Source organism: Phaseolus vulgaris, chromosome 10, assembly GCF_000499845.2.
Source record: "Phaseolus vulgaris cultivar G19833 chromosome 10, P. vulgaris v2.0, whole genome shotgun sequence".
NCBI classification, from domain to species: Eukaryota; Viridiplantae; Streptophyta; class Magnoliopsida; order Fabales; family Fabaceae; genus Phaseolus; species Phaseolus vulgaris.
This window is the reverse complement of record NC_023750.2, coordinates 42525149-42552264: the sequence shown is the minus strand read 5'-3', so window position 1 is coordinate 42552264 and position 27116 is coordinate 42525149. Positions and strand designations below refer to the sequence as shown.

At 31.8% G+C, this 27116-nt stretch overlaps 5 protein-coding genes across 6 annotated transcripts; 1 reads left to right on the top strand and 4 right to left on the bottom strand.

The window, feature by feature from the left end:
- Positions 1-213: 213 nt before the first annotated feature.
- Positions 214-2939, bottom strand: LOC137818177 (GDSL esterase/lipase APG-like). The gene is made up of 5 exons (XM_068621438.1): positions 2173-2939; positions 1613-1743; positions 1300-1533; positions 701-956; positions 214-612 (listed from the first exon to the last, which is right to left on the bottom strand). The coding sequence occupies exons 1-5, from the start codon at positions 2576-2578 to the stop codon at positions 416-418; spliced, it is 1224 nt and encodes a 407-aa protein (XP_068477539.1). The 5' UTR covers positions 2579-2939; the 3' UTR covers positions 214-415.
- Positions 2940-7342: 4403 nt separating this feature from the next.
- Positions 7343-10974, bottom strand: LOC137818855 (inositol oxygenase 1-like). Its single transcript, XM_068622482.1, has 11 exons — positions 10540-10974; positions 10153-10255; positions 9254-9338; positions 8893-9097; positions 8721-8780; positions 8547-8599; positions 8335-8457; positions 8152-8221; positions 7794-7872; positions 7634-7715; positions 7343-7537 (listed from the first exon to the last, which is right to left on the bottom strand). The coding sequence occupies exons 1-11, from the start codon at positions 10571-10573 to the stop codon at positions 7511-7513; spliced, it is 921 nt and encodes a 306-aa protein (XP_068478583.1). The 5' UTR covers positions 10574-10974; the 3' UTR covers positions 7343-7510.
- Positions 10975-17104: 6130 nt separating this feature from the next.
- LOC137819319 (mediator of RNA polymerase II transcription subunit 6) lies at positions 17105-19968 on the bottom strand. 2 transcript variants are annotated; one of them, XM_068623120.1, is made up of 6 exons: positions 19827-19968; positions 19423-19732; positions 19160-19334; positions 18356-18425; positions 18004-18122; positions 17105-17498 (listed from the first exon to the last, which is right to left on the bottom strand). In XM_068623120.1, exons 2-6 carry the CDS (start codon positions 19647-19649, stop codon positions 17337-17339), a joined length of 753 nt encoding a protein of 250 aa, XP_068479221.1. In that variant the 5' UTR covers positions 19650-19732; positions 19827-19968; the 3' UTR covers positions 17105-17336. The 2 variants fall into 2 exon arrangements, with proteins under 2 accessions (XP_068479221.1, XP_068479222.1); XM_068623121.1 differs by having other exon boundaries at positions 18004-18113.
- LOC137819317 (pentatricopeptide repeat-containing protein At4g26680, mitochondrial) lies at positions 19850-21385 on the top strand. The gene has a single exon (XM_068623117.1). It carries the CDS (start codon positions 19850-19852, stop codon positions 21383-21385), a length of 1536 nt encoding a protein of 511 aa, XP_068479218.1.
- A 385-nt stretch (positions 21386-21770) lies between these two features.
- LOC137819316 (glucose-6-phosphate 1-dehydrogenase, chloroplastic-like) lies at positions 21771-26376 on the bottom strand. Its single transcript, XM_068623115.1, has 10 exons — positions 26021-26376; positions 24867-25057; positions 24643-24737; positions 24280-24394; positions 23843-24048; positions 23627-23776; positions 23408-23528; positions 23036-23265; positions 22738-22938; positions 21771-22290 (listed from the first exon to the last, which is right to left on the bottom strand). The coding sequence occupies exons 1-10, from the start codon at positions 26232-26234 to the stop codon at positions 22041-22043; spliced, it is 1773 nt and encodes a 590-aa protein (XP_068479216.1). The 5' UTR covers positions 26235-26376; the 3' UTR covers positions 21771-22040.
- Positions 26377-27116: the final 740 nt, after the last annotated feature.

Below are 27116 nucleotides of genomic sequence, written 5' to 3'. Positions count from 1 at the left end.
AACTAAAAAGATAAATAATTTTTTTGTTGAAATATAACAATTTTGAAATTATATTGGCCAAATCACAATTGATGTATTTTAATATGCAGTTTCAAAGTAACATTTTCATATATAAACTTTCTCTATTTCTTTTTCCTTGCATCACAATTGTCTGATAGTTGCATGATTGGATTTTCCTTATGTTAGTCTAAGTTTAACTACCAAAACAATGCATTTATAAATAGTAAGTAACTATTTCTCTGTTATTATAAAATGTTTTACAAACAAGTTTATCTGAAATTTCTCATGATCTGAAACACATAGAGCAATATTTTTTTTCATACAAAAGAAAAACAGAAAATTTTGAATCACTTTCACGCTGTGTAGTTGTACACAATACTATCTGGATCTGACACACATGAATAATCACGACTCTTTATGTGATGAGACTTATGCCTTGGATAATTAATGCATCGGCTAGAACTTGGTTAGCTGCTTGTGAAGGATGAACACTATCCCAAAACACGTACTGTGTGGCATTAGAACAAGTTCCTGGTGATTTTGGATTACACAAAAACGATGTTGTCTCTACAGTCCCGGTCCCACAGCAACCTCTGTTTGCCTCCACAAAACCTGAAAACCATCATGCAATAGGTTAGAAAGAACAAAATCATTTTACTGCGAATGTTGAATAGTGAACTTTAGTCAAAGTAGTGAATACCCGATTTTGAAGGGGATTGAACAAGGTCATAGAGGGGCTTGTAAACGTCAAAAATAGCAATCTTGAGACCAGGAAGTTGCTTTTGAATATTTGCTGCAGCTGAGTTGAGCTTCTTGTTAAAGTTTTGGGCATCAGAGTTGATTCTTGAGACACAACCATTCTCATGGAAACCAAATAAAGTCCTTGCAGCAGGTAGGCACCCCAATGGTGGGAGTGAAGTCACTCCAAGTCTCCTGGCTCCCAATCCATACAACTCCTGTGTCCAAAACAAAGCAGTGGAACCGTTAGTTTTTCAAAGTTGGGCTAATTCTTGAGTTGAATGTGGACTGGTCTAGATCTGTATCAAACATTGAAGGTATATTGTTGAAAAGATTAGAACCAATTGAACACAACACATCCCCTCTATCTAATAGATTCTTTTTACTTGTCTAGGACTTTTTCAATAATACACATATATATGTTCTAAGAGTAGCAAAAATTGTTGAAAATCTGAGAAGAGGACATTTAGTATATAAGTGCATGCAAACCAAAACATGGTTTTGAGCGAAATTTAAAGTCCGCTTCTTAATAAAAATAACCAAAACTGTTCAACTGAATACCTTAACAAAACTTTGGAATGCACCAATTAAGTAGGAGGAGTACTGGTCAGGAGTGTATGCTTTGTTGATCCAAGGATTGACGTAATAGTTTTGCACAAAGTCGCTGCTGCCAGCACTAAGCACGTACAATGCATCTTTAATAATTGAGGATGCTTTTTGACTGCCAGCTACCTTGGCCAGCTTGCCTTGGTATTCCTTGAAATAACTTAACTGTTGGGACAGTGTAATTGCATGCTGCCAAAAGGAACAGAAGAAATTGTTAAAATCAGAATTCTTGTAAAACCACATGTGAAGTTATTCACACCAAACTTACATTCAAAGTAGCAGCATTTTCATCATAACCAGATGCAGCAGAAGCAAAGTTAGCTCCAATAAGGAGGTTTTTCCCTGATGCCTGTGGACTAAGATATGCAGGAGCATAGGTCTTAAAGCCCAACGTCTCAGCTGCAAAAGGAAACATTCCAACAATTATGAAACTTAAATGCATGAGATGAGTATGAGTAGTGCTATATATATCTAATCTACACTATAAGAGACTGAGGGATGCTGATAGCTTACATGAAACCTCATTCTTTTTTATCAGCAAAAATAAGACATATTTCAGGAATACCTCAACTCTTATAAAAAAAACTACCTAAAACTGTTCTAATCTAGTTGCACAAACAATAAAAAACCTTAAATCTAACCTCTTATACAAAACATAACTAAAAAAGCTTTAAAACTAACGCCCTTATAGCCCTTCTACTCATAGCCTAGACCTCCTAATTTTTTTTTGCATGAAACCTCATTGCTACACAAGAAAAAATATGTGTACTCTGTATAACCATCTAATCTAAGTAGGTGCAAAGTATGATCTTTAATGGTTTGCCATACCAGTGATATCAGTAGCTAATTTGCCATTGCAAAACCTCCCAGTTGGTTGGTGGTTAGAAAAATCCCTCCCATAGGGAGGGTAATCAGCCTTGAAAAAAGTGGGAAGATAGTTATTATTCCCTACATCCACCACAGAATCACCAAAAGTTATGATGGCAGGCACAAGGGTGGTGTCTTGTGCATACACACAACCAAGGAAGGAAAGTGCAAAGAGTGGAACAAGAGCTCCAATGCTCATCTTAATGCTATGCATGCTGCTTTGGATGATGCATAGTGCAGCAGAAAATGCAGAACTTATATTGCAACCGAAAATGACGCCTATTGAAGGAGGAGGATGGGAGTTAGGCAGGAGTATTAAATGTGAACGCGTAAAGTGGTTCATCATACCCTTTCTCTCTCTCTCCATTGATGGTGTGCTAATATCGTTACTTGTCTCTTCTGGTTAATTCAATGCATGGTATCCTTTTGGTGAAGCTAGTGATCACTGTGTGTGCAGTTTTTTGCTTGCACTAATCAATCACTCTCAAGTCCATAAAACGAAGACTTTTAGCTTCATTCATTTAGTATGGTGGAGCTAAGTGGTTGAGATTTTGTGTGAGGGAAGAGGGAGGAGCATGTGGGTGAGTTATTTCGGTTGTTGTGCAGAAAAAAGGAAGAGTCTACGTAATATCTTCAACTTGGCATGCACAGTGTGAAATACTTGTTATTTTCTGTATTTTCTTGGCACAAAATTGGCTAAGGATGTTAATACATCATAATGAACTTGCAGGGATAACAGCTGCGAATACTGCTATAAATACACACAGCTTCACAACTCCAATATTTGCTACAGTGCCAAAACAAATTACACTCATCTTTTAAAACTATACAAAAATAAATAAAAAAATGCATTGACAATAATATGAAACTTGTGAAATTTGGTAAGTGGGTGAATTTAAAAAAAAATTGAATATATAAATAAGTTGTCTCAAAGACACCACTGACTTATTTATTTATTTATTTAATTAAATACTTACAAAGTTGAAATTAGTTTGTAAAAAGCTATTAAATTTGAGCTTGACTTATTTAACTAATTTTTAATTTTATTGATTTTATTTTTATGAAACTTTTCTTAAATTTCAACAAAATTGTCATTTGTTACTAAAATCTTATTTTAATTGATAAAAAAAGTACAGGTATAATATAAATGATCAAGTGTTTAATGTAGTTGTTTTAACTAAAAATGAGAAACCAACAAAGCAAACCTTAATAGTTCATAAATAATTTGATTCATTTGCACTCTTATGGTCAAGGTCTTAATGATGTTAATGGTGTTAAGGCACTATAAATAAAAACAAGGTTATATTCAAATGAGCTTCTCTAAAAATACTTTTAAAATAGAAAAATATGAATACATAAAATAAATTTGACATCTCAATATATTAAAATCAACTTGTGTAAAAAGTAAAAGAAAAATTTACTTAAAAATTATTTTATATATAAAATAATTTAAATTCATAAGTAGTAGTACATTTTTAAACAAGTGATATTTAACTAATTTGTAGCTAAATTTGGGTAATGGATTGATATAATTATCCTAACTCTCTTAATTAAGAAAGTGGGTTAAGCATGTCAACTTAATGCACACCAAACTTGTGCTATCACCCATTTATAAACTCATCACATGTAAATTTATTCAATATCTATTTATTTTCATTTATCTATTTTTATCTATAATATATTAATATCATGCATTTTTTTCTTTTTTTCTCTATTTGTAAAATAGTATTTGGTCTTTGTTAAATTATCTCTCTCACACGATATATATGCATAATAGAACTAAAATATCATGTAAATTACTCAAATGTCCATGACAATAAAAGGAAATTGAAATTAATGTCAATCACGTTAACTATATGATTTATATCATTAATTAATTGAAATATGAAAAATTATATAAAAACTACATTAAATAGGATCTAATCTTTTTTTAAAATATTTTTATTGTAATTGTAATTTTTATAATAATAATAAATTTCAGAGTTAAATTTATTTCTTCTCGATTGAACAAATTTAATCCATTGAATATTGGGGTAATTATGATTCCTAGTTTCAACACCCTTAATTTTTTTACTTTGTTTGTGGTAGAGAAACAAAAAGAAAAAACACTGCATATGATAAATTTTTCATAAAGTAGATTTTTACCTTATTTTGAGTAGGTTCAATATGATATATATATTCACTTTTAAGAAAAAAAAATGCATGCATCGTGTGTTTCCATTAGTCTTTATGATAGTATGGTATACCACTCTAGCAATAATCGTTTTAAATAAATGGAAGATTTTATAAATTAAGATAAATTTTAAAACCTTGAATAAAAATATTGATAACTTTTATATAATATTTTTAAAAACCATATTATTGATTTGGGTTCATTTCATGAGGAAAAAAAATGGTAAAATGAAAAAATGAAGATAAAATGATTAAAACTATATCACTTTAATGATTTTGAACTTGATACTTCAGAAAATAATTGGATACAAAATTTAGATTTGTAACTTCATAATTTCACCTTACAAATTTTATTTTTAACACTATTGAATAAATTATTACACTCCTAAAAGAAATGATTGTTATTACAAAGTTGACTTACCTAACTCAACCTCATAAAATCGACTTGTTGGATGAGATTTGCACTCACTTATATACAATGAAATTCTCTCATATTTAGTCGGTATGAGATCTCTGACAATTGTATTTTTCTCAATTGCATATACAATTTTTTCTTATTAAAAACATAGCTTCAATAAGTTAAGAGCTAGAGCCAATAGCCAACTCTAGCACACCTAACATAGATGTCATACCATTTTCTTAACTTTTAATTTTCAATTAAAATTTATTTCTATAAAAGAAATAAATAATATTTTTTCTGAAACTATTTTTTTTACAAGTTAGAAAAAGAATGAGTTGTTTGGTAGCTGGCAGAAATAAAAGTTTTTGTGTGAGTTTGGTCAACGCTTATTGCAGAGTGGAGGCAATGCACGAGACATGGACTCAAACATTCAACGACATGTTTCGTGAATTTATGGGACAATATAAGTGCGTTGCCTCTTTCTATTTACCACTTTCTTTTTATTTTTTTTATTTAATACTTTGCATGTATCTTGCTATTGAAACGGAGTTTGTCACACGTAAACTATTTAGTTTTTTTTAGATATCTTACATTAAATAAAAATACAATTCAAATTAAATAAAAATATTTAATAACATATAAGTGTGTAATTTTTATTTTATTATACCATAGTCTAAATATCATAATTATACTGTCAAGTATCTCTCGATATATTAGTCATTCAATATATAAAAACAAATCATAATCATAAGTAACTAATTATTTTTTAAATATGATTAATTAATCATTCAATATATAAAAACAAATCATAAGTAACTAATTATTTTTTAAATATGATTAGTGATCGGGCCTTCATAAACTTGGAATAACCTTCAAGCCCATAAAAAAAACTAAAAATAGCATACGACCCCAAAAGAAAAAGGTATTGATTTTTAACACAATATTTGAAAACTGGGTATAACAGTTGTTGTTGAACGTCAAAGTGTCTTTGCATTACATTAAGGGAGAGGGATATACTCCTTTTTTTTGAATCACCGAAATTGTACGACTGTTCCAGGCGTACGATCCGGGCGCTGTTAAAGACTGAATTGCGTAAGTAAGAGAATCTTTATTAGTTGGGAAGTCCTTAATAAGGCAGGGGAAGTCGAGTCCCTTATCTTTGACAAGCCTCGATCCTCCCCCCTGCTTAGCGTTCCACTTGTGATCCTGGATGCAGTGGAGGATTTTAAAAAAAAGCGCCCGAATCCGCAGACGCGGAAGTCTCAGCCGAACAAAGGCAGTCGATACCACAGGAGAATCAACCAAATCCATATCATAGGAAAGCAGAAAAAGAAAAGCTCTATCCTCCGCCCCAGTTCTCTCTTTGATATCTTATCAGGATGGCATAGCAGCCAAGGGTAGGATAGGATGAGCAGTGAGAGCGGATGAGGAAAGGGAATCTCCGATTTTCATTTGAAGTTGGCAAGAGAGAAGAGGAACAAGGCCTTATTAGTCTCGTCATGGCCTTCTCAATCAAAACAACCTTCACCCACAAAGAAAAGCACTTACTTACCAAGCCAGGAAGAAAGAAAATATTGACTGCTGGCATTCAAGATTATCTGCATTTTAGTAAGTGTAGGCAAGAGACGCAGTCTGAGTATTAGGAATAGCGAGTTATCCCTCCTGTCCGCGGAAGTGAATGCAACTGAAGGGAGGATTTAATACCCGGTTAGGTCTATTGTCCCGCTTTCCTTGGACAAAAGGAAAATAGATAGTTAGTGAGTGTTAGTGCATGTCCCCAGTCCCACCCCGGGGAGTCTACATTTCCATTTCCTTTGTAAAGCCATCACTGAGGCACATCAGCCTTTATTTAATCCGACTACTCACTTTGTCAAGCACTCAATCGCTTTGAGCCTTGGGCTCAAGAATTTACCTTTCAAAGTACAAGACAACAAGACAACAAGCCCAGCAAAAAGGGAAAGTGGTAAGATCTTAGATCTTGATATTACGATATCTTCCTCAAAAGGTTAGGTTGTCCAAAGACGATTGGGGAACTACGAGTTAGAAGGGTAATAGGCGCACTCAGGCAAGCATTTAAGCTTGGTATTAGGAGGTCGGGTCTTCCTCAAGTGCAATAAAGGTCAAACGATTTTCATAGTTACAGTGTCCGCGGTTAAAATGAGGTCCGCCTGCCTAGGACTCGATCGTGGTACTAGTCCATAACGATCAAAATCGAATCGTGATCCTATTAAGGGATTAGCTCAAGGAGTACTAAAAAAGGTGCTAACGGCAGTGGGACCCTGCGGGTAATGAGAAGCTTAAAAAATGAAGCCCATTTATTTGCTGGTTGAACCAGGTAGGAACAATAACCATTTAGAGTTAATCTTGAGAGATATTGTATATTTAAAATCTTGCATTTGTTTCTTGAAGAAAATATTTAAATCCGGAATTTGATCCTTGAAGAAAGGATTTGCTTAATTATTATTCTCAGTTAAAGAATTAAGAGGCTGTATAGTTTTACATCTTGTGAGAAATCCATAGTTAAGGGAAACAAAAAAGGAAAAATATTTGAGATAGGACTTCAACTACAAATAGTATTTCATAGAAGAATATTTTCTACCACCAAAGCATACAAATTGATAAATACAACTACAGCTTTTTATAGCCTATTATTTGCTCCACTACATAAGAAACTGTTTTTGGTTATCATCATAAATTACTGCAACTTTCATGGTTCCAATGAACTTTTCACCACTTCAGCTTTGCAGGGAAGTACTGCACCAAACAAATTAAGACACTTTAGTACAAACAAGATGAAAACTTTTTCAATTGGAAGACAAGAAGACATGAAAGTTTCCAAAGGGTATTAACCTTTTCAATGAGTGAAAGATAGTATGGTTTGACCTTTTCAACATCAATTCGAATTTTACTCTTGCTGTAAAGGTCATATTTGCTGCAAAAACATTGTATGTAAATGAAGTAAGAGAAGATCCATCAATATATTTCATCAATAAAAAAAGTGTGGTCTTACTTGAAAATGTGGAGCCATTTTAGATTCTCAACATCCTCATCATTCATCAAGTGCTTATAGGCTCCTTCCCTGTGTAATGCTGCAAAACAAATTAGTGGATCAAATAATGCTTATAAGAGTCTTATAAGAGTGTGTAATGCTAATAAAAGTGTTGGTATGTTTTGACAACTCATATTAACACGTGTTGATGTGTCAACAGCACGTGTTGATGTGTCAACAGCACGTGTTGATGTGTCAACAGCACGTGTTGATGTGTCAACAGCACGTGTTCTTCACCAAATTACATATATAACTGAAAATATATTTTTTTTCTAAAATGAATGAATTTAAACTTATGTCTTTCAATGTTTTGAATTACCATAGAATGAATGGTATCTTATAATGAACAAAGCAGCAGAGGGCAGTGTAGTGTTATTCTCCTTTGCCACCTAAAACAACACCAAAATTAGACATTTCCTACACAAAATTTATGAAATAACTGCATTCCATAATCCTACATAAACAAAGCAAAAAACACTAACTTGGTTTTCAAAGGACTTACTAGATACATGTAATCATCATGCCCCCATGACATCATCACACTGTCAAGTCCACATTTGTCTGAGTAAATCCCATATTTAGTGTTGTAGGATGGATTGTTGTAGTCTGGATTTTCCTTAAAATACTGAAGTGGGAATGCAGCACGTGTCAGATGTTTGGTTTCAAAAAATTGTTTTTTTCCACCCCAAAAGGACAATGATTTGATAAATTTACCTTGTGGTGGACAATTGATTCATCAAATCTGCAACCTACTGGGAATGTGTCCCCTGTGTGAGCATAGTAAATGTTTCAGATCAGTGAATGTTTTTAACCAGAAATTGCAAAGAAAACACAAAAGATACCATCTTTTAACCATAGGTGTTAATCCTATATAAACACCACACTTACCTACTACAGCCCATTGAGGAAGTCCTCCAAAGCTAGGTAAATTCAGCACCTTGCCTAGATCTGCATTGAAGAACTTTTCAAATAATTTCCCATCTTCCATGTTAAACCAGAAACAGAGAAACTTTTTGATAGCAAAAGGGTCTTCAAAATTGCATTAGAATGTAGAAACTACCATGGATAAGGCCTGTTAAGTGCAACCAATCTTCATCAGGGTAATCCTTCCTTATAGCTTCTGCTGTCTGAAGCAAGTGCTCAATCTGAGGTTCATCCAAGTCAGGGTCACTCTCATCCACCACTTCATTCAGGAGTTCACAACATTCCCATATGCTCATCTCCACCTTGTTCAATTTTGCATACTCCTCCCTCAATTTCTTCACCTATGTATATGAATATATTGTTCAAATTGATACCATGTTTCACCCTTAATCATTTTTAAAATATATGAATCTCCTTCTTTTTTCTGGAGGAAACATGATCTGAGATCTGAGATCTGAGATTTGAGGGTAAATGCAAAGTTTCTGGTAGATGCTTACAAAATCAAGTGATTGGTAAGTGTGGTTTTTTCTGTAGAAATTCTCCACTCCTTCATGCCTCTCACTTTCAGCATCATTATAAGCCCTGTTTTACAATATAGTCTTATTCATGAGATAATCATTGTAGCATACAGAACTAGAGGATCTAATAACTTTTTTTTCATGATTTTACTAATCCATAGTACTATCTTGTTTCAACTGTGGAAAACCCAAAGCTCTAATCTTTTAGGTTTATTGCTTTTATACAGAAAAGGTTGGAAGAACCAACATGTCTTCTGTTTTATCTCAATTTTTAAGAAAATTACATTTTTTTTAAATTGTAAATTTATAAAGCTTGAAAATTTCCAAAATTATCAAAATTGAAGTCTAAATTTGAAGGATAATACTTCAAAAATTCCTTTCTTTTTCATTATATATATATATAGGCACACAAAATATAACTTTTTAAAAAAGGAGAAGGGTTAAAAGGCCAGAACTTGATGGGCCTGGCCCAGATTTGAAGGACGATTCAAGCCCATAAAAAGTGGATATTCTTGGCTTTAGGTGAAGAACATCTGAAAAAAAAAACACTAATTTTGTGTACGATAAGAATGAATTCCGTTGACCAAAAATGAAAACAAATAAAAAGCTTTTTCAATCCCAAAGGAAAAATAAAACAAAAAAAAGGCTTTAAATCTTTAAAGAAAATGAAAGGGAAAGAAAGTACAAGAAATTAAAGTCAAGGATCTGAAGGAGTACTTAATAATATACTTTTCTTTTTCCTTTTTACAAAATAATTTTCAAAATCTGGCATTATTTCTGATACATAATCATTGAATAGGTTGAAATTGGAAGTGTCTTTTTCTTTATATATAGTTGGATTTGGAATTTGCAATGAAAAATTGGAGAAAGATTGAAACCTAAATATGTGCCCAAATGTGTTGGTCTGTGGTATCAGAAATCCACCATCCAACACCAGTTCTCCCTCATTTATCTCTGCAGTATTTGCCTCCACTTCAGCCCCTGCAATTTTAAAAACCCTATTAACTCCTTATTTCCAACACATTTTCCTCTTCCAAACAAAAACCCTGTTTCATCTTCCAAATCAAAAACCCTGTTTCATCTCCAAAAAGGACAGATTTTGCAACAGTTACTGTCACCACACACTGCTACAAATTTCACCCAAAAACAACCACAAAAACCCTTTTTGTTCTTCTTCTCAGATTACACTAAAGTATAGATTTTTCTCTAATAATAATAATAATAATAATTAGCTAAAAAAATGGAAAAATAAAAAAATGAATTACCAAGGTGATGAGGTTGCTGAATGAGGATGGTCATGGTGATTCCAAGAGTTGAAAGAAATTGAAAGAGAAAAGTGTGATGTGAAGAAGAAAAGATTGAGGTGTGATGCCATGGTTGTGGAAAGGTTGGAAGTATTTATAGCTGGCCGGAGAGTCCTTGCCTGAGAATTTGGAGATCCCAAGTCCTTCCCTGAAAATCTTTCTTTTCCTTTTTCATATTTCTAGTTTTCCATTTTCAGTACATCCAACACATTTTTATCCACTTCTAACCCTAATTTTAACCTAACCAACTACTATTTTACACCAATGGGAAAAAAACATCATTAAATTCTCCATTTTTAAACTCTTGCTAGATACAAAGAAAGTGCCACTTCAAGCTGGCACTGTAACAAAAGACAACTCCCTCCCATCTTTCCCATGAAATGTGTATTCAAATCCAATCTCACTTTATTCAAACTTATACATATATAGGTCTTTTAATATTTTGGTTTTTCTATAATTATAGTTTTATTATTCAATCTTACACATTGTGATCTCATACAAATCAATATATAATCTTTAACAAATAATTTATGTAAGTAATATCTTATATTTAACTTCAATCACAAAAACTATTAAATAAATTTTTTGAGATAAAAATTAATAAAATTAATAAATTAGTTTTTAAATTAATATTTAATCATTATCATGGCTTTAATTATCAATTACTTCATATCTTAAAATTAATGAATATTTAAGTATGTACTAATTAAACATTAATTAGTGTAGTCACTATACTGATTTAAAAATTAAAAAAATTATTCATAAAATTTGTAAATTAATTTTAAATTAATGTTTAATTAATTATTGAAGTTCTATTTATCAACTACATATTTTAAAATTAATAAATATTTAATTACATACTAATTAATTTATTAAACATTAATGATTTAATTAATGATTTATTTATGTATTGTTAATATATGAGTTTTAATCTAGTTTTTTTATATTTTTCATGTGATAACAGGTGATTGTTGTTATTTGAGATGTGAGTGTAACTGGAATGTCAAGTTATATAGTGATGTTTAACATGAAAATTGTTATATATAAAATAACTAATTAAACATTAATTCAAAATTATATTATAAATTTATAAATTATTTTAAATAATAATGATTTTTAATCTATAAAATATTGTCTAATTTAATTAATATAATAAATAATTATTTTTCATTTGGTTTTTATTTTCTTGATAATAACAATAATGTATAAAAAAATACTAGTATAAACAATTTTATTTAAAATAGACATTTTTAACAAGATTATACATAAAGATAACATTTTTTTTTTCAAAATTACTATTTATTGTTTGTTATGTATAGTTTTGAAATTAGTTTATGAAATAAACAGTGAGGGCCTATATATTTGTGGGGCCCAGCTGGGATGTTTTATTGTAATACTGAGTCAGATTGAGTTGGATCACATAATATCTCGAGAAGTGGGTCCCAGTGACGTGGCATCTAGTCAAGTTTGTACTACACGTGTTGTTTTTATACGGTGATTAGTACATCACAAGTTCCTACACCGTTGCCTTTTTTCACCACCGTTCGTTTTTCTCAGCCCTCAGAAATCGACACGTGTCGTTCTCGGAGTCCAACACGCACTTTACGATGCACCGAAGGCTCACACGTGCCTGCATGAAGAATCTTACGTGCTTCTTTTTGTTGATGAAGAGGTAGAAAATGATAATGATAATAAAATTGATTTTTGTTTTGAATATGATTTGGTTTGGTTTGATAAGGTAGAGTTTAGTTCGATATATTAATGTTATTATCGTGTGATGAGATAATATCGTGAACACTATAATTAGTCAATGCACAGGGTTTGTGTTGACTTTTCAATGGACACTAAAAAATTGAGTTAAATCAAATATATAAATAATAAATAATTATCTTGCACAAAAATATAAAAGTTTGTTTTATGAAAAATAACACTCTGTATATACTGCCATTTAATTATAAATTTATGATAATATTATTTTTATGTCATTTAATTATAAATTTATGATAATATTATTTTTATATTATTATAGATGATTATTGTTGTTTGAAGTGTTAATTTAATTTAGATATGAGTTATATATATTTTTTTATAAAAAAAATTATTTTTAAACAATGTATACTATTTTTCTTTAAAAAATAAGGTTTAGCCCGTGCTTTTCTATTCTATTGTGATTTTTAATTTTATTCTTTTTTATATCTATATTTTTATAATAATAAACTAGAATGAATATATTTTTTTATCTCTCCTATCCGTGATCTTGTTGGGATGAATTATAAAATTTATTAATAAAATTATATCGTGAATACTATAATTATAAAATTTATAATTTATTTTAATAAATACGAATATAAATATGATATGATAACATAAAAGTAAAAAATACGACACTTCATTATATTTTATTATTCTTCACTTATTTTTGTATGAATAAAAAAAATGAACATTAGTTTAAAAATTAAAAAAAAGGTTAAAAATATTATCATAAAATACAATTTCAAATGAATTCATATAAGATAAATATACTTACCAAATTTATGTTTTGGTCTTTAAATATTTTATTATTATTTATGTCTATTCGTATTTTTAAAATTTATCATAAATTATATTCATATTTATTAAAATAAATTATAATTTTTATAATTGTTAATTTGCGTAATCGATTTTTAAATCAACTGTCAATTAATTCTGTTTTAAAAAATATAATTAAATTCACTTTTATCTTTATATATAAATCACTTTAACATCATCAATTAGACACATAGAAATAATACACAAATAAATTACAAAATGTGTCCTCTTTATTAATCAAGTGTATCTTTTTATTAATTGTTAACTACTTGTAAAAATAATGAAATTATTATTATTATTATTTACCTTAATAGTTAAAACAATTATCAAAATTCCAGGGGCATAATAATAAGAAAATGTGTAAATAAGGAAAGTTACCAAACTATATCATTATTATTAATTGTTGTAACACACAAATGGTGGATCACATGTCACAAACAATGAATAAATAAGGAATGACATATATTAACATCATTTCTATTAATTAAAGAAAAATAATCTGTTAACTTGTTGTAAAGAAATAAAGTTAAATTAAAAATAGAGTTATAAATATAATAATGGAGTGATGAATGAAGATAAGTATGTGTTTGAATGGTGATTTATGACTAATCAATTTCTTAAGCAATGAACAAGTTTTGAGCAGCTGTCACTTCTTTAACTTATTATTAATTAACTCACTAAGACATCTCAACTAAGATAATCTTTGTCCACTAATTAATCTTATATTCAGCAATCTCCTTCCACCACTAGATATTTTTAACTTTTCTTGATAATTAAAATAAATTTTAAATATATATAAATCATATATACTTTTTCTTTTGAAAATGATATATTTCTACGAGAAAATCATGAATAAAAACAAATTTAAAAAAAAAATAATAATTAATTTTTATACTGACAAAATTATTGGTTTCTAAATTAGTTTTTATTATTGATAATTAATTTCTAAATTGATATCTAATTAACTACCCATATTTTAACTATCAATTATTTAGATTATAAATTTAGTAGAAAAAAACTTTATAACTAATTAAATAATAATTTAAAAATTATTTATCAATAATAGAAACTAATTTAGAAATCAATAATTTTTAGTCTTTAAAATGGTTTTTAATCTAATCAATATAAAAATTAATTTTTTTTATCTTTAAAATTATTTTTTATTTTATTATTTTCTTGTTGTAGTGTATATTTTAAAACTATCATTAAAAAAATTAGATAAAACACAACCAACAACTTTTTTTTTTCTTTATAATCATTCAATTTTCTCCCCCATGTTAATAAAAGTTCTCAATTTAAAAATATAACAAAGTTACTCTTTCAATATTCAATCAAGATTCTTAATTTTTTAGAATACAATAATGTAATTCTTTCAAGTTTTTTTTTTTTAAAAAAAATACACAATAACCAATTATTTCGTATATTGAAATTAACATTCCTAGTTTTATAAATCTGAAATATGCATTATTACGTAAATATTAAACAATCAATATTTATTTGTTAAAAGTATTTTTACACTGTTACTTTTAGAAAGGTAATTAAGGTTCAAAAAGAAAGAAAAAAAGTAATAGTTTTCATTTTTTTAAAATATTACACTCTCAATAGTTTTGAAGGTAAAACATTATAATTAATTAATATGTGAAGTATTAGAATTCGTGTTAACCAGTTTTGAAGTATTTCAAAATTAATAAATATTTGAAATTAGTTTCTAAGTATTAATGAAACACCAACTTAAAAAATAAACTAATGAATATTGAATATTATAAGAATTACTTATAAAAATATAAAGGAAAAGTATGGTGTGTTTCTTGTCAAAAGTCACTATCTAACAACTACAAATTAATATATGAGAAAGTTGCATGATTGTCCACTAACTATCACTGTCTTTGGATTATAACCCAAAAAGTCTGCAGTCAATAAAAAATGCAAGGAAAAATAATGAAAAAAAATATTTTAAAAATGAATATATATTTTATATTTTTTCACTACTTATTGATATATTTTATATTACAGTAAAACATATAATTTTAAAACAAATAAGATTATTTAAAATTTGATATTTTATGAAAATATTTTAACTTTTTATTTAAATATAACATTTTAACTTAAAGTTTAATTTAATTATAATTTGTATTTTGAAAACTATTTATTGTATTAAATTATTCTACAATTTCTATGTTTTATGATATCAATTATGTCATTTATAATTTTTTTTTTCTTCAATACAAACAACTTTATCTTCTATTTTCTTTGTGTTGTTTTTCTATCCCTGAAATTCATCCTCAATATAGAGATTATATTGTCACTTTCTCCTTTCCTAATCATCCTTCCATTACAAAAAGCTTGCTGTTATATATATATATGTGTGTGTGTGAGTGTGAATCTTAATAAAAGAGAATATTATAAAATAAATTGATAAAATTAAAGTATCAAAAAATGAGCTATACATGGATTAAAAGAATTGAGAAGAGGCTATTTGTCAGAAACGTTTGAATCAATATCTATAATAAATAATATATATAGGGGAAGTTTTATTTTTTATGTAAATTTCTTATATTCTTATATTACTTTTAATTAAATTTTAAACTCAAAATCTATAACCAATATTTTAAAAATATATAATTAGGAATACTAAAACAAAAATATTTCTTCTAATATTGTTATCCCTCTAACAAAAAAGATATTCATAATAATGATTAAAGGCATTCTGATGTTGATTTAAGATTTTTTAATTTTATCTTTTTGTTATCAAATTTTAAAAATATATTTTTATCAGTGTTATTTGTTTATTTCACGTAAACTTCCTCTCATTGTTGGACAGCTATTTGGATTTATAATATTTAACATACCTATAAATATTCTCATTCTAAATTTTGAATAAGTTTTAGATATTTCATTTAATTGATTTAATTTATCCTAACATTGTATAATAAGAAGACCAAAAAGAATAAAAAAATTAAAATTTTAAAAATATCACTTGACTCATTAAATTGAGTCAGAAAACAACTTATTTGAAAAGAGTAATATGAGAACATCATAATTTAAACTACTATTATATATTTCTTAACAAAAGTAACAATAATTAAATATTTATCTCAACATAACCTCCCCATATACAAAATTTAGAATTTTATTATTAGAGTTTAGGAATGCAAAAATCATGGTAATAGAGCAACTGTGTGTCAAAGAGTAAACATGTAGGTGTATATATAGAAAATACAATACCTACAACAGGACAAAAAAGAAAATTACATATTCATGGAGAAAGAGATTACATAGAAGAAAAGACTATTTCTTTCTGCACCTTCATACCTCACCTCCATAAATTTTCAAAATTTCCGAAAATGTCCCGCTATAATATTCCGGATTATGTAATCCAGAAGTCATTTCTTAAATTTGTAATTAGCTTCCGGATTACATAATCCAGTACCCTTTTTTCAGATACATGATTACTTTTCGGATTACATAATCCGAAAGTCTTATTTAGCTTCCGGATGTTTTTTTCAAATGAGTTTCCGATTATATGATCCAGAAACTACTCTATGGGGTGACACAAGAAAGAGAAAAATGTATTTTCATGTTGTATATGGAGGTACAGAAGAAACAGTCACAAGAAAAAGAAGTTGAAATTGCTTTGATATGAGTGTTCTTTTATCAACAATACCACAACACCAACTTATTAGAAAAATCAAATAACTATTTCAAGACGATTATATATAACTTTTTTTCATGGGTGACAAAAAATCATTTGAATATTATAGAAATGTAAAGTGATAAAAACCAATATTTACATTCTTATTTACTAATCTATTCAAACTCACTTTATTTATATCCTTTTGTTTTTCATTACTCATTTGCCATTTCTTAAATCATTCTTATTAGTTGTACCTTTTCGTTCATGCTTTGTAGCACTCAAATCACTGGAATAGGAAGAAAGCAAGACCCTGTACACAATAAATAGAAATGTCCAATCGAAGGAGAATAGTTTCGTTTACTCTGTCTTGCAATTGCTCAATATATTGTCTAGAATGAAACTATAAGAGTGTAATCCTATTTCAGTGATAATCTATAGAATGATACAATTGAGGAAACAATTTTGATCATAGTTCCAGCAAGGCTGCATGTTGGGAATAACATAATTTTCCTCCACCTCTACAAATATTAAGAGCCATGGCAGCATGTCTTCAATATTAAAATTTCATTCTTTTTGCTGGTCCTTGATCAATAATGGGATCAGCAGTAGGAGCTTGTGTTTCTGCTGCTTCCTGAGTTTCGGTGCCTTTCTCAGCTTCAGCTGTTGGAGGGGGCACATACCCTTCTGGAAATGGTGGTGGAGGAGGAGCTGGTGGTAACTGCAGCAGGCAGCAGCAAGCAGTAGCAAGTTAATACTCATTTCTCACCAATAATAAAGCATGAGAGCCACAAAAAAATTGAGAGCAGAATGAGGTAAATTTCCAATAGTGTTAGTAGTTCAAATTTATCCATTAATAAGTTCATTTGGAACCTGGCCATGTCAGTCAAAACCTCTTATGTGTGCATCACATAAGAACAGAACTCTTATATGACAAGACAACAAAAAACAGGTAAAAAATAGTTTTAGATCCTGCAAGTAAATTATCAAGTGTCAAGCATTTTATTTTTCTTATAACTGGATCCAATCTCATTGCTATGGAAGGAAACAAAGAATTTCATGTTCCTTTTGAGTAGAATTAGGAAAATTATATAGATGGCACTTGTCCACAGCCCCCATGCTTTAATAATATAATATGATCCTTCCTTTATTATACATATTAGTAGTAATTTTAATAGTTCTGTACATAATTTTTTCATAAGGAAACATGCACTTTTTCAACCCACCTTGCGTTGCAAGGATGCAAGAATATGATCCACACGCTTAACTTCCTTTATATCAATGGTCTCCTTAGCAGTCTTTGACTCCACTAATGCAGTCTCATTTTCAGAATCCACTGAAGCAGCTAGAAGAATCCCAAATCAGTAAATGTGTAGAGCAGTATGAAATGTAACAATTCTATGACTAAGAACTTCCCAAGACATGTCTTACAAGCAGGAAGAACACAAGGGGAATAAAATGGGTATGTACTTCTCTTCACTACTGCTGTAAAACTTTAATAACAAGACATTTTCAAACACTATCCAGAACTGTGACCAACAATCTCCCACAAGAAAAAAACCCATAATCTGCACTTACCATATCCAATCTTCTCCAACTTTGAGGCAGCTGTAGTAAATGCCTTTTGTATGTAATAAAGGGCTCTTCCCTGCAAGATCAATCACAAAACCAGTATTAGACACCAAATCTCTCCCATAATAAAAAAAGAAAAAAAACTAACTAATAGAAAAACTAGTAAACTGCACTAAAATTGTAGAATAAGGCCTTTTAAGTATAAAACTGTAGTGCTGCCTGTTCAAAACACCAAACCTGACGGATAAAACTAATACAGTTTCGAACAGAAAACAAAATGTTATGTTTCAAGACTGAAGAGGCTTTTCTCTAATTTTCACAATGATATAGGACTCCATTGATTAACAAAAAACCACGAATTTTTTACTGCTCTGGGCAAATCAAATACTCCTCTTGGTGGAGATCTCCTCTGGTTTATGTTCAGATATTCTCAGAAAAAAGAAATCACCAATTATGCAAAAAGTGTAAACAACATAAAGTGAAACCAAAACCCAAAGTAATAACCAAACCCTAGATAAATCACGATTGTAGTGAAACAATAACACGATAAATCTTAATTAAACATCCTGCACAAAAAGGAAAAGAAAATTTTAAATCCCCACAGAACAAAAAAATATCTCTGAAGTTTCTATTGGTAAATACAACAATCTCTCCTTCAACATGCTCCTCCTCTGTTCAACATCACACACGATCACAACAAACATCCATTTCTCTTCATTCTCATGCAAGCAAGTTATTCACAGCAAAGAATCCTCCTTAGCCTAAAAACAACAGAAACATGCAACACACATAGAGGAAGCAAGAACTCACAATTCTGGCAGCAAAAACATTGCAGAGTTGCGGAGCCTGGTAAATAGAACCATCAAGGACGTAGTAGGCGAGCATGGGCGTAACTTTGTCGGGGCTATCTCTCTTCTGCTTGCGAATAACAAACAGGTGCGGCTCCATAACTTCGCTGAGCATATACTCCGTCCCCGTCATTTTCCTGAAGACCACAACTATTATTACAATCCACGAAACCCTAAAAGAGTAACGAAAAGAACAAAGGAGAAGGAAATTAGGGTTTTACATACGAGAGTTGAGAGAGGTCGAGGGGGTGAACGGAGCGCATACGGAGTTGCTCGTTGTTGCAAGTCCAATCGTAGAAAGGTGACAGCGCGAAGTAATCGAAGACAAGGTTGCGATCGAGAGGGAAGCTGTTCAGCCAGAGCTGGTCTCGGAAGCATATCCCGGTCATATCGGTCCCCGGTAGCGGCGGCGGTCCTCCCTCCATCATTTGGTTTCCCGGCGCCGTCGCCATCCTCCACTTCCGATCTCCGGTTCACTCGGTTGGCGACCCAGAAGAGCTTTGGGAGAGAGTGTGGTCAGTTAGGGCAGTTTCATCTACAAAAACGTTATTTTGACAACGTGTAAGGGTATAAACGTAAATGGAAGGGAGAAGGTGAAATTCAAAAATTCTGGTTCTGCGATAACCCACGAGAGTGTGGAAGAAGGTGAAGAATGCGAAATCGTGGATTCTGCACTCTGATAAACCAAGCAACCCACAGAAAACTGCTTCCGATACCTCACCGAACCCTTCCCGAACCTCGAGGCCAGGATCTGGACTTCATCAATGTCGCTTACAGTCACGTCATCAACTCCCACTGGGAAAAGCTTCACCCTTTGTGCCCAGTTCTCACGCCGTTCCGTCTCAAACACCTCCTCCTCAACCTCCAAGACGACCACGTTTTGTCCCTCAAACTCTCCCAATGGCTCCTCCATCACCACCCATCAACGCACACCCTCGAAACCCTCTCTTTCCTCCTCCACACCCTCGCCAAGCATCGCCAATTCAAAACCATTCAAACCATCCTCACAAAAATCCTCTCTTCAAACCCTCCCCACACCCTCTTCCACTCTCTCCTACACTCCTACCCTCTCTGCAATGCTTCCCCTCTCGTCTTCGACGCCGTCTTTAAAACCCTCGCCCACGCCAGTAAATTCCGCAGCGCCACCCTCGTCTATACCCTAATGAAGCAGCACGGCTTCTCCCTCACTGTTGAATCCTGCAACGCGTTTTTGAGTTCTCTGCTTCGCCTCCGCAGAGCTGATATTGCTCTGTCGTTTTACCGGGAGATGCGTCGCTCTTACGTTTCGCCTAATGTGTACACTCTCAACATGGTTGTTCGTGCTCATTGCATGCTGGGGGAGGTGCAGAAGGGGTTTGAGATTTTCCAGAAGATGAGGGACATGGGCTTGAGTCCTACTGTTGTGTCTTTCAATACTTTGATTTCGGGGTATTGTAACAAGGGGCTGTTTGGGTTGGCGTTAAAGGTTAAGGCTTTGATGGGGGATAGTGGAGTGCAGGCGAATGTGGTTACTTTTAACACTCTGATTAATGGGTTTTGTAAGGAGAGGAAGTTGCATGAGGCGAACAGGGTTTTCCGTGAGATGAAGGTTGCCAATGTGGCTCCCAATGTTGTGACTTACAATACTTTGTTGCATGGGTATGGCGAGGTTGGAGACAGTGAAATGGGTGGGAGGGTTTATGAGGAGATGGTGAGGAATGGGGTTAAGGCTGATATATTAACTTATAATGCGTTGATTTTGGGGCTGTGTAAGGAGGGGAAGACAAAGAAGGCTGCAGGGTTTGTGAAGGAGCTTGATAAAGAGAACTTGGTTCCCAATGCGAGTACTTTTTCTGCTCTTATTACTGGGCAGTGTGTGAGGAACAATTCTGAGCGTGCCTTTCTTATTTATAGGAGCATGGTGAGGAGTGGTTGTAATCCAAATGAGCACACTTTTCAGATGCTGATATCTGCTTTTTGCAAGAATGAGGACTTTGATGGGGCTGTGCAGGTTTTGAGGGACATGCTGGGCAGATTGTTGAGTCCAGATTCCAGCATGTTATCTGAGCTCTGTCATGGACTTGGCAGGTGTGGGAAAAGCCAGTTGGCATTGTCGCTGTGTAGCGAGATGGAAGCGAGGCGGCTATTGCCGGATGGGTTTGACAAAACATTATTCATCACACATCCTGAAACTGAGACAAGTCGCTGAACTCTCTCCATCGAGGTAATTTTGTTCGAGACACTTCAGATACAGATGTGGACAAGGATGTCTCTTCTAATGGAGATTCCAATATTAGTTTGTTACACATCATGGGAGAAAAGTCCCTTATGTTAGATCCAACCCTTGTTGGTGGTACTTGTCTGGTTGTTTGAAACTGTACATTACTTAGTACTTGCTTTACTTGTTTGGTTCTACATCTTGTACCCAAAACTCTAGAAGTGTCACTGTAAATATTCCATTACGAAAGATACATATTTGAGATTGAGCTGAATTTGCTTTAATGGGAATGCTTGAGTTGTTATTCATTACTAATTCTATGATAGGTCAGTCAGATTATATTTCCTGGGAATTTTTTGTTTATACTCAATCAATATATAAGAAAATTTGTCTTTCTTCCTTTTCTGAATTCTGATCCAGTATCTATCATACTGTGCAGTAGTTATTATTCTAGATCAACTTGCCATCTAATCGGAAAGCACATGCTATAATACATAAAAGGGTATGCATGCTATCATATTTATGAAAGTTCCTTCTCCCAACCGATGGTGAGACAGGACAAGCGTGTAGCTGTCCCATAAAGTGATGGAAAAGGAACTGATGATGAATATGAATGTTCTTGATCATGGGAGAGCTCTGCCATTTATCAGTCTTCATTACCAAGATCTCCCCATCTAACATTGTGCCTTGCAGCAAGGTAATGTGCTCCAACCGGTCCTCTGCTACCATAGGGGTAGAGCTCTGGAACAATCTTCTTGTTTTCAATTTCTTTTAGCAAAGGAGTGAATAATGCCCAAGCTGCATCAAGCTCATCGCTTCTAATGAACAGCCTTCGCTCGCCTTCAATGGCATCTAGGAGTAACCTCTCATATGCATCTGGTATTTCACTTGGATACCTTCACAGAAATTCAAAAGTTTTGTATTAATGACCTCATCAAACACATGTTTGTATTTCCTCCAATATAATGACCATTCTTAGCATGTGGAACTTTTTTTAGAGTGTTGAGCTATGTTTCACAAGCAATAGTTATATCCAAGTATAATTATGAAGAAGGAAATGCAGACATTCGTAACAAGTGTTGAAACAGTAAGTTCTGTGGAAAACCCTCACTCCAATATTGCAGGGAAATGTAACTTCATTCATATGCATCTAGTATTTTATGAGAAACTATCATTGGGAAAAAAATCTTCTGCGTCCACAGAACTAGCTATGTCAACATTTAAACTTTCATTTTTCAATTTAAATAAATAAATTGAATTATCAGTAAATTTTAGTCAACAACTTTTACAACTGAGTTTAACTCAGTCAATGCTACACAAAAAATGTGTAGAAGATCTCATACCTTGCTCGGAAAAGCAAATTCAGGTCACTTCTGTCTAATCTCATTCCCAGACCTGGCACTTTATTGTTGATTTTCAAATATATAGCTTCATCAGGTTGTACACGAAGCACAAGCTCATTTGTGGCCTTGTCTAGATCAGTTCCAAAATTCCTCTTGTACAAGTTACCTGGGACGTGTCTGAATTGTACTCTGATTTCTGCACTGGATACATTTTTGGATTTTTCTTGTAATAATTCCAAACAGAGTAGAGCAAAATTGAATGACATAATTTACCTGAAGATAGAAGAAACTTGCGTACCGTTTAGTATGGAGAGCCTTGCCAGCTTTCATGAGAAAAGGAACCCCATCCCATCTGGCATTGTCTATAAAAAGAGCTGCTGCTGCAAAAGTTGGAGTAAGACTACCCTTAGGAACAGTTGGATCATCTGTATAAGCGGGATATGATTTTCCACCCTTGTTGTGGCCCTTATATTGACCAACAACAACATTTTCAAGCTGCAGTGGTCTCATTGATCTCAGAACCTTCACCTGAGTTGAAACCATTCTCAGTAATCACTGAATTTGAATGTTTTTCCATAAGATTATAGAATATGTAGGAGGACCGGAATTGAAACATCAATAAAAGGATGTTCTTTAGGTATCCTTCGCTAGACAAAAGAGATGTATGTACCTTTTCATTCCTGATGTCCTCAGCAGCTAAGCTGACTGGTGTTTCCATTGCAAACAAAGCTAGTATTTGCAGAAGATGATTTTGCATTATATCACGAATGATTCCGTAGTGATCAAAATAACTAAAGAAAATCACAACTCCAGTTCAATTAGTCGTGTGAATTATCATTCTCTGCAATACCATCAAGACAAGTATATGACAAGATTAGTCAGTACTCACCCCCCTCTTCCTTCAGTTCCAAAATCTTCAGAAAATATTATCTGCACATTGCGAATGTAATTCCGGGACCATAGAGGCTCAAAAACAAGATTTGAAAAGCGAAGCACTGATAGATTCTCCACAAGCTCCTTACCCAAGTAATGGTCAATCCTAAAGAATTTCTAATGAGTCCAAGCTTTTAACTTTAGCTTGTTAAAAAAAATGAACCAAACGCACCTGAATATTTGGTCTTCAGTGAGGTACTGCTTCAAACATTTTGTTAGATCACTTGATGATTCTGAGTCACGACCAAATGGCTTTTCAACAATAACCCTTGTCCACCCATCTTTGGAAGAAGCCTTTTGGCTAGCGCATCTCACCGCATCCACAAATATGTTTGGAGGTATTGACAAATAAAACAATCTGTTCGATAATTTTCCACCCTAGAAAAGACCATTGTCAGATTCATGTTCACGGATGTTTCAGCTTTTGAAGCATTCATATTAAATTTGATAAGCAAATAGCATACAATATCAGATAACATGACTCAACTTGCGTTTTTGTTTTTGTGTGTTCGATTCTGGTGGAAAATGTTCTCCAATTTTGTTTTATTTATTCATTCATTTTCTGATGTGCAGTAGCGCAGTATTTAAGATAAGATAGTATTATATTACCTCTTTCTCTTTGAGCTTGATATCCAACTCTGAAAAGTGCTCCTCAGAATTATATTGACCAGAATGGTAAAAGCATCTTTTTAAGAACTGGTCCATTTTATCTTCACAATTTTCTCTGCAAGTTTAGACTAGTATCAATATACATAAAATGAAGGGAAGTATGGGAAAAGTATAAGCCAAGGTTTTACATCCTGTTAGCCCAATAACATAAAAGTTAAATTATATAAATGTGTTTTGGTGATTTAGACTTAAGAAAGATAAAAGTGAAAAAAAGATTTTTACTTTTTAAAACTTACACTTCTTGGTCTTCAACCATGATTTGTTACAAGTTTGTACCAAATAGGATTGCTGTAATGAATTTACCTTTTGTCAATTCTGCATGTTAAAGTTTTGCTAATCATGTTCCTTAATTCTTCATTGGTCATTTTAGTCCGAGCAAATCCAAAAACAAGAAAATTCTGCATAAAGATTACAACCAGACAGACTCAACATAATGTTCCAAAATATTCAAACCATCTTAGATATCTCAATTTCCAAAAGTTTATGCATCACTGCTAAATGAAACTAAACACTATAACCACTCGGACCTCAGGTAGCCAATCTTCATAAAAGAGAGCAAAGAGTGCTGGAAAAATCTTCTTTTTGGCAAGGTCTCCAGAAGCTCCAACAACAGTTATACTAATATTGGATCCTGTACATTCTGGCTCTGACAATGGGAATAGTCCATGAAGTGGTTGGGGCTTGCTATCTTCTTTAGCCAATGAAGTCCCAGCTAAACCTAATTAATTTGTGAATATATGATATATGACTTTAGCTAAGCTAAACAACTCTAGTTAAATGCAAATGCACAAGGAGTCAACAGTATATGAACAATGAAAGCAACAGAAAAGTGCAACATGGATATTGAATTATTATAATACATGTGATCTGATTTCAGTGCAATAGGACTCAACAGAAAAGTGCAACATGGATATTGAATTATTATAATACATGAATTCAACATTGAACTGAAGCTTTAAGCAAAATGGAACTTAAGTACATAGAAGGAAGAAGAGAACATGATGTGATCCCTTGGCAATAAGCAGTGAGAATTTTCCAAACCAGAAGAAACATCAATATAGTAAAAATTAAAGAAAAAAACAGATGTTCTGTCAACATGAAGTCAGTCCAACTCCAGTCGAAGCTTTCAGTATGATTTAATTTTTTCCATTGATGAAGGCAAATATATATCTAGGGTGTGAGACATAATTGAAGTATGAGAAGTTAAAATTAAGAGGGAAAACCAGGAAGAAAAAGGGTAAGAGAGAAGCAGTCAAAATGTATAATCCATAGCAAGGGAAGAAATTTCCACTTAAAGAATATAGTCTGAATTCTTTTTCTGATTAACAAATTGATAACCAGGTCCAGGGAGTTTAACGATAATGCCTACTGTTTGTCAATGTGATATCAACTGCTTTAGGAACAGAACAAGGTATACAATTGAACAATAGATGTTCATTGAATAAAATTAAATTTCACTACTAGGATAACAAGACACTAAGGAGGCTCATAAATCCTAACTCAAACCAATTTGACAGAGTTTTAATTGAAAATAGTAATCAAAGGCTACAAGAAAGGAGGAACAATTGCTAGATCAAACAAAAGGCATGGGCAACCATTTCAATACAGTTGAAGTTTAACTTCATACAACATAATGATAAAAAAATGAACAGATCATGTAAATCTGAGGTTAAGAACAAACCATCATTAGAAGAAACAGCATTCAGCGGAAGCCCATTTGAGGATTTGAGCTGAAAATGGTTTCGAGCGGCTTTTCTATTAGGATGAGTGCAAGAAAACCACAGTGGTGAATGAGAGTTTCCTCTCACTGCAGTGATTTTAGACAGAACTTGTGGCTCATTTCTTGATGCAGAGGCTGTGACTATGCCTAAAGAAGGACCTAGAATACTGGCCATGCAAGAAGTTGGTACTGAAGATTTCACAACAAAACCATAAGAACTGAGCAACAAAGTAAAATCCAAGACCAGAAACAGTGAGCTGAACAAGGTTGAGGAGTTCAGTTAATATAGTTAATTGTTGATGAAACATAAAATGGTTAAAATCTTCAAAGTGTTATGATTTATGAATGCGACATCATGCCAAAATTGCCCTTTCGATATGTGAAACGACCACATCAAATTCGAGGGGTTGATTTGTCAATGGCTGACAAAATATCCTGAAACGTGAGGTCCCAGTTTTTCTTACTCTTTTTTTTTCAAATTTCAAAAAATGTGTTTTTTTAATATGTAGAAAGTAGAAAGAAAGAACATATATAATAATAACATAAATATATTTAATTAAAATACATAAAAGTAAAGATAATTTCATATTTTAAGTTTACAGAAAGTAATTTTTTTTCATCGTTATATATAATTCAATTCAGTCATTTTATTATAATTTCTTATATTATGAAAGGGTAAAATAGATTCTCTACATCATTATATTGTATTTCTACTTTTGTTGAAAAAGAGACTTGTGACACTAATTTTAACATATTTATATTATAAGATATGAAAATATTGAAAGATAATATTACTCTCTTAGTTACATAAAAAAATTGTTAAGAATATAATAGTAGGGATTGAAACAAAAGTATTTTTGTAATTAAAAATATAAATTTAAAGAATAAAGTATATTTAATTTTTTTAATATTTAAAGTTCTATTTTTAATTTTTTATTAGTGCATGTTAAAAGTATATCATCAATATAGATAGAAATTATGGTAAAGTTATTATACATTATTTCATCTATAATATAATTTTAATTTGAGATTATTAATGTTCTTACATGGTTAAACA

What these genes read in the sequence shown, in the direction of transcription:
- LOC137818855 (XM_068622482.1), bottom strand. Translation starts at nt 10,573, where the DNA reads ATGACCATCCTCATTCAGCAACCTCATCACCTTG. An exon ending in TCCTCAATGGGCTGTAGTAG is followed by an intron (nt 8,600 to 8,720) that starts GTAAGTGTGGTG and finishes ATGCTCACACAG; the next exon opens with GGGACACATTCCCAGTAGGT. An exon ending in AAATGGCTCCACATTTTCAA is followed by an intron (nt 7,716 to 7,793) that starts GTAAGACCACAC and finishes ATGTTTTTGCAG; the next exon opens with CAAATATGACCTTTACAGCA.
- LOC137819316 (XM_068623115.1), bottom strand. Translation starts at nt 26,234, where the DNA reads ATGGCCAGTATTCTAGGTCCTTCTTTAGGCATAGTCACAGCCTCTGCA. An exon ending in TGCTGTTTCTTCTAATGATG is followed by an intron (nt 25,058 to 26,020) that starts GTTTGTTCTTAA and finishes CAAATTAATTAG; the next exon opens with GTTTAGCTGGGACTTCATTG. An exon ending in AAGGCTCTCCATACTAAACG is followed by an intron (nt 22,939 to 23,035) that starts GTACGCAAGTTT and finishes AAATGTATCCAG; the next exon opens with TGCAGAAATCAGAGTACAAT.
- LOC137818177 (XM_068621438.1), bottom strand. Translation starts at nt 2,578, where the DNA reads ATGGAGAGAGAGAGAAAGGGTATGATGAACCACTTTACGCGTTCACAT. An exon ending in AAAATGCTGCTACTTTGAAT is followed by an intron (nt 1,534 to 1,612) that starts GTAAGTTTGGTG and finishes TCCTTTTGGCAG; the next exon opens with CATGCAATTACACTGTCCCA. An exon ending in TCAATCCCCTTCAAAATCGG is followed by an intron (nt 613 to 700) that starts GTATTCACTACT and finishes GATGGTTTTCAG; the next exon opens with GTTTTGTGGAGGCAAACAGA.
- LOC137819319 (XM_068623120.1), bottom strand. Translation starts at nt 19,649, where the DNA reads ATGGCGACGGCGCCGGGAAACCAAATGATGGAGGGAGGACCGCCGCCG. An exon ending in GTTGGAGAAGATTGGATATG is followed by an intron (nt 18,123 to 18,355) that starts GTAAGTGCAGAT and finishes GGATTCTTCTAG; the next exon opens with CTGCTTCAGTGGATTCTGAA. An exon ending in TTGCATCCTTGCAACGCAAG is followed by an intron (nt 17,499 to 18,003) that starts GTGGGTTGAAAA and finishes TGCCTGCTGCAG; the next exon opens with TTACCACCAGCTCCTCCTCC.
- LOC137819317 (XM_068623117.1), top strand. Translation starts at nt 19,850, where the DNA reads ATGCGAAATCGTGGATTCTGCACTCTGATAAACCAAGCAACCCACAGA.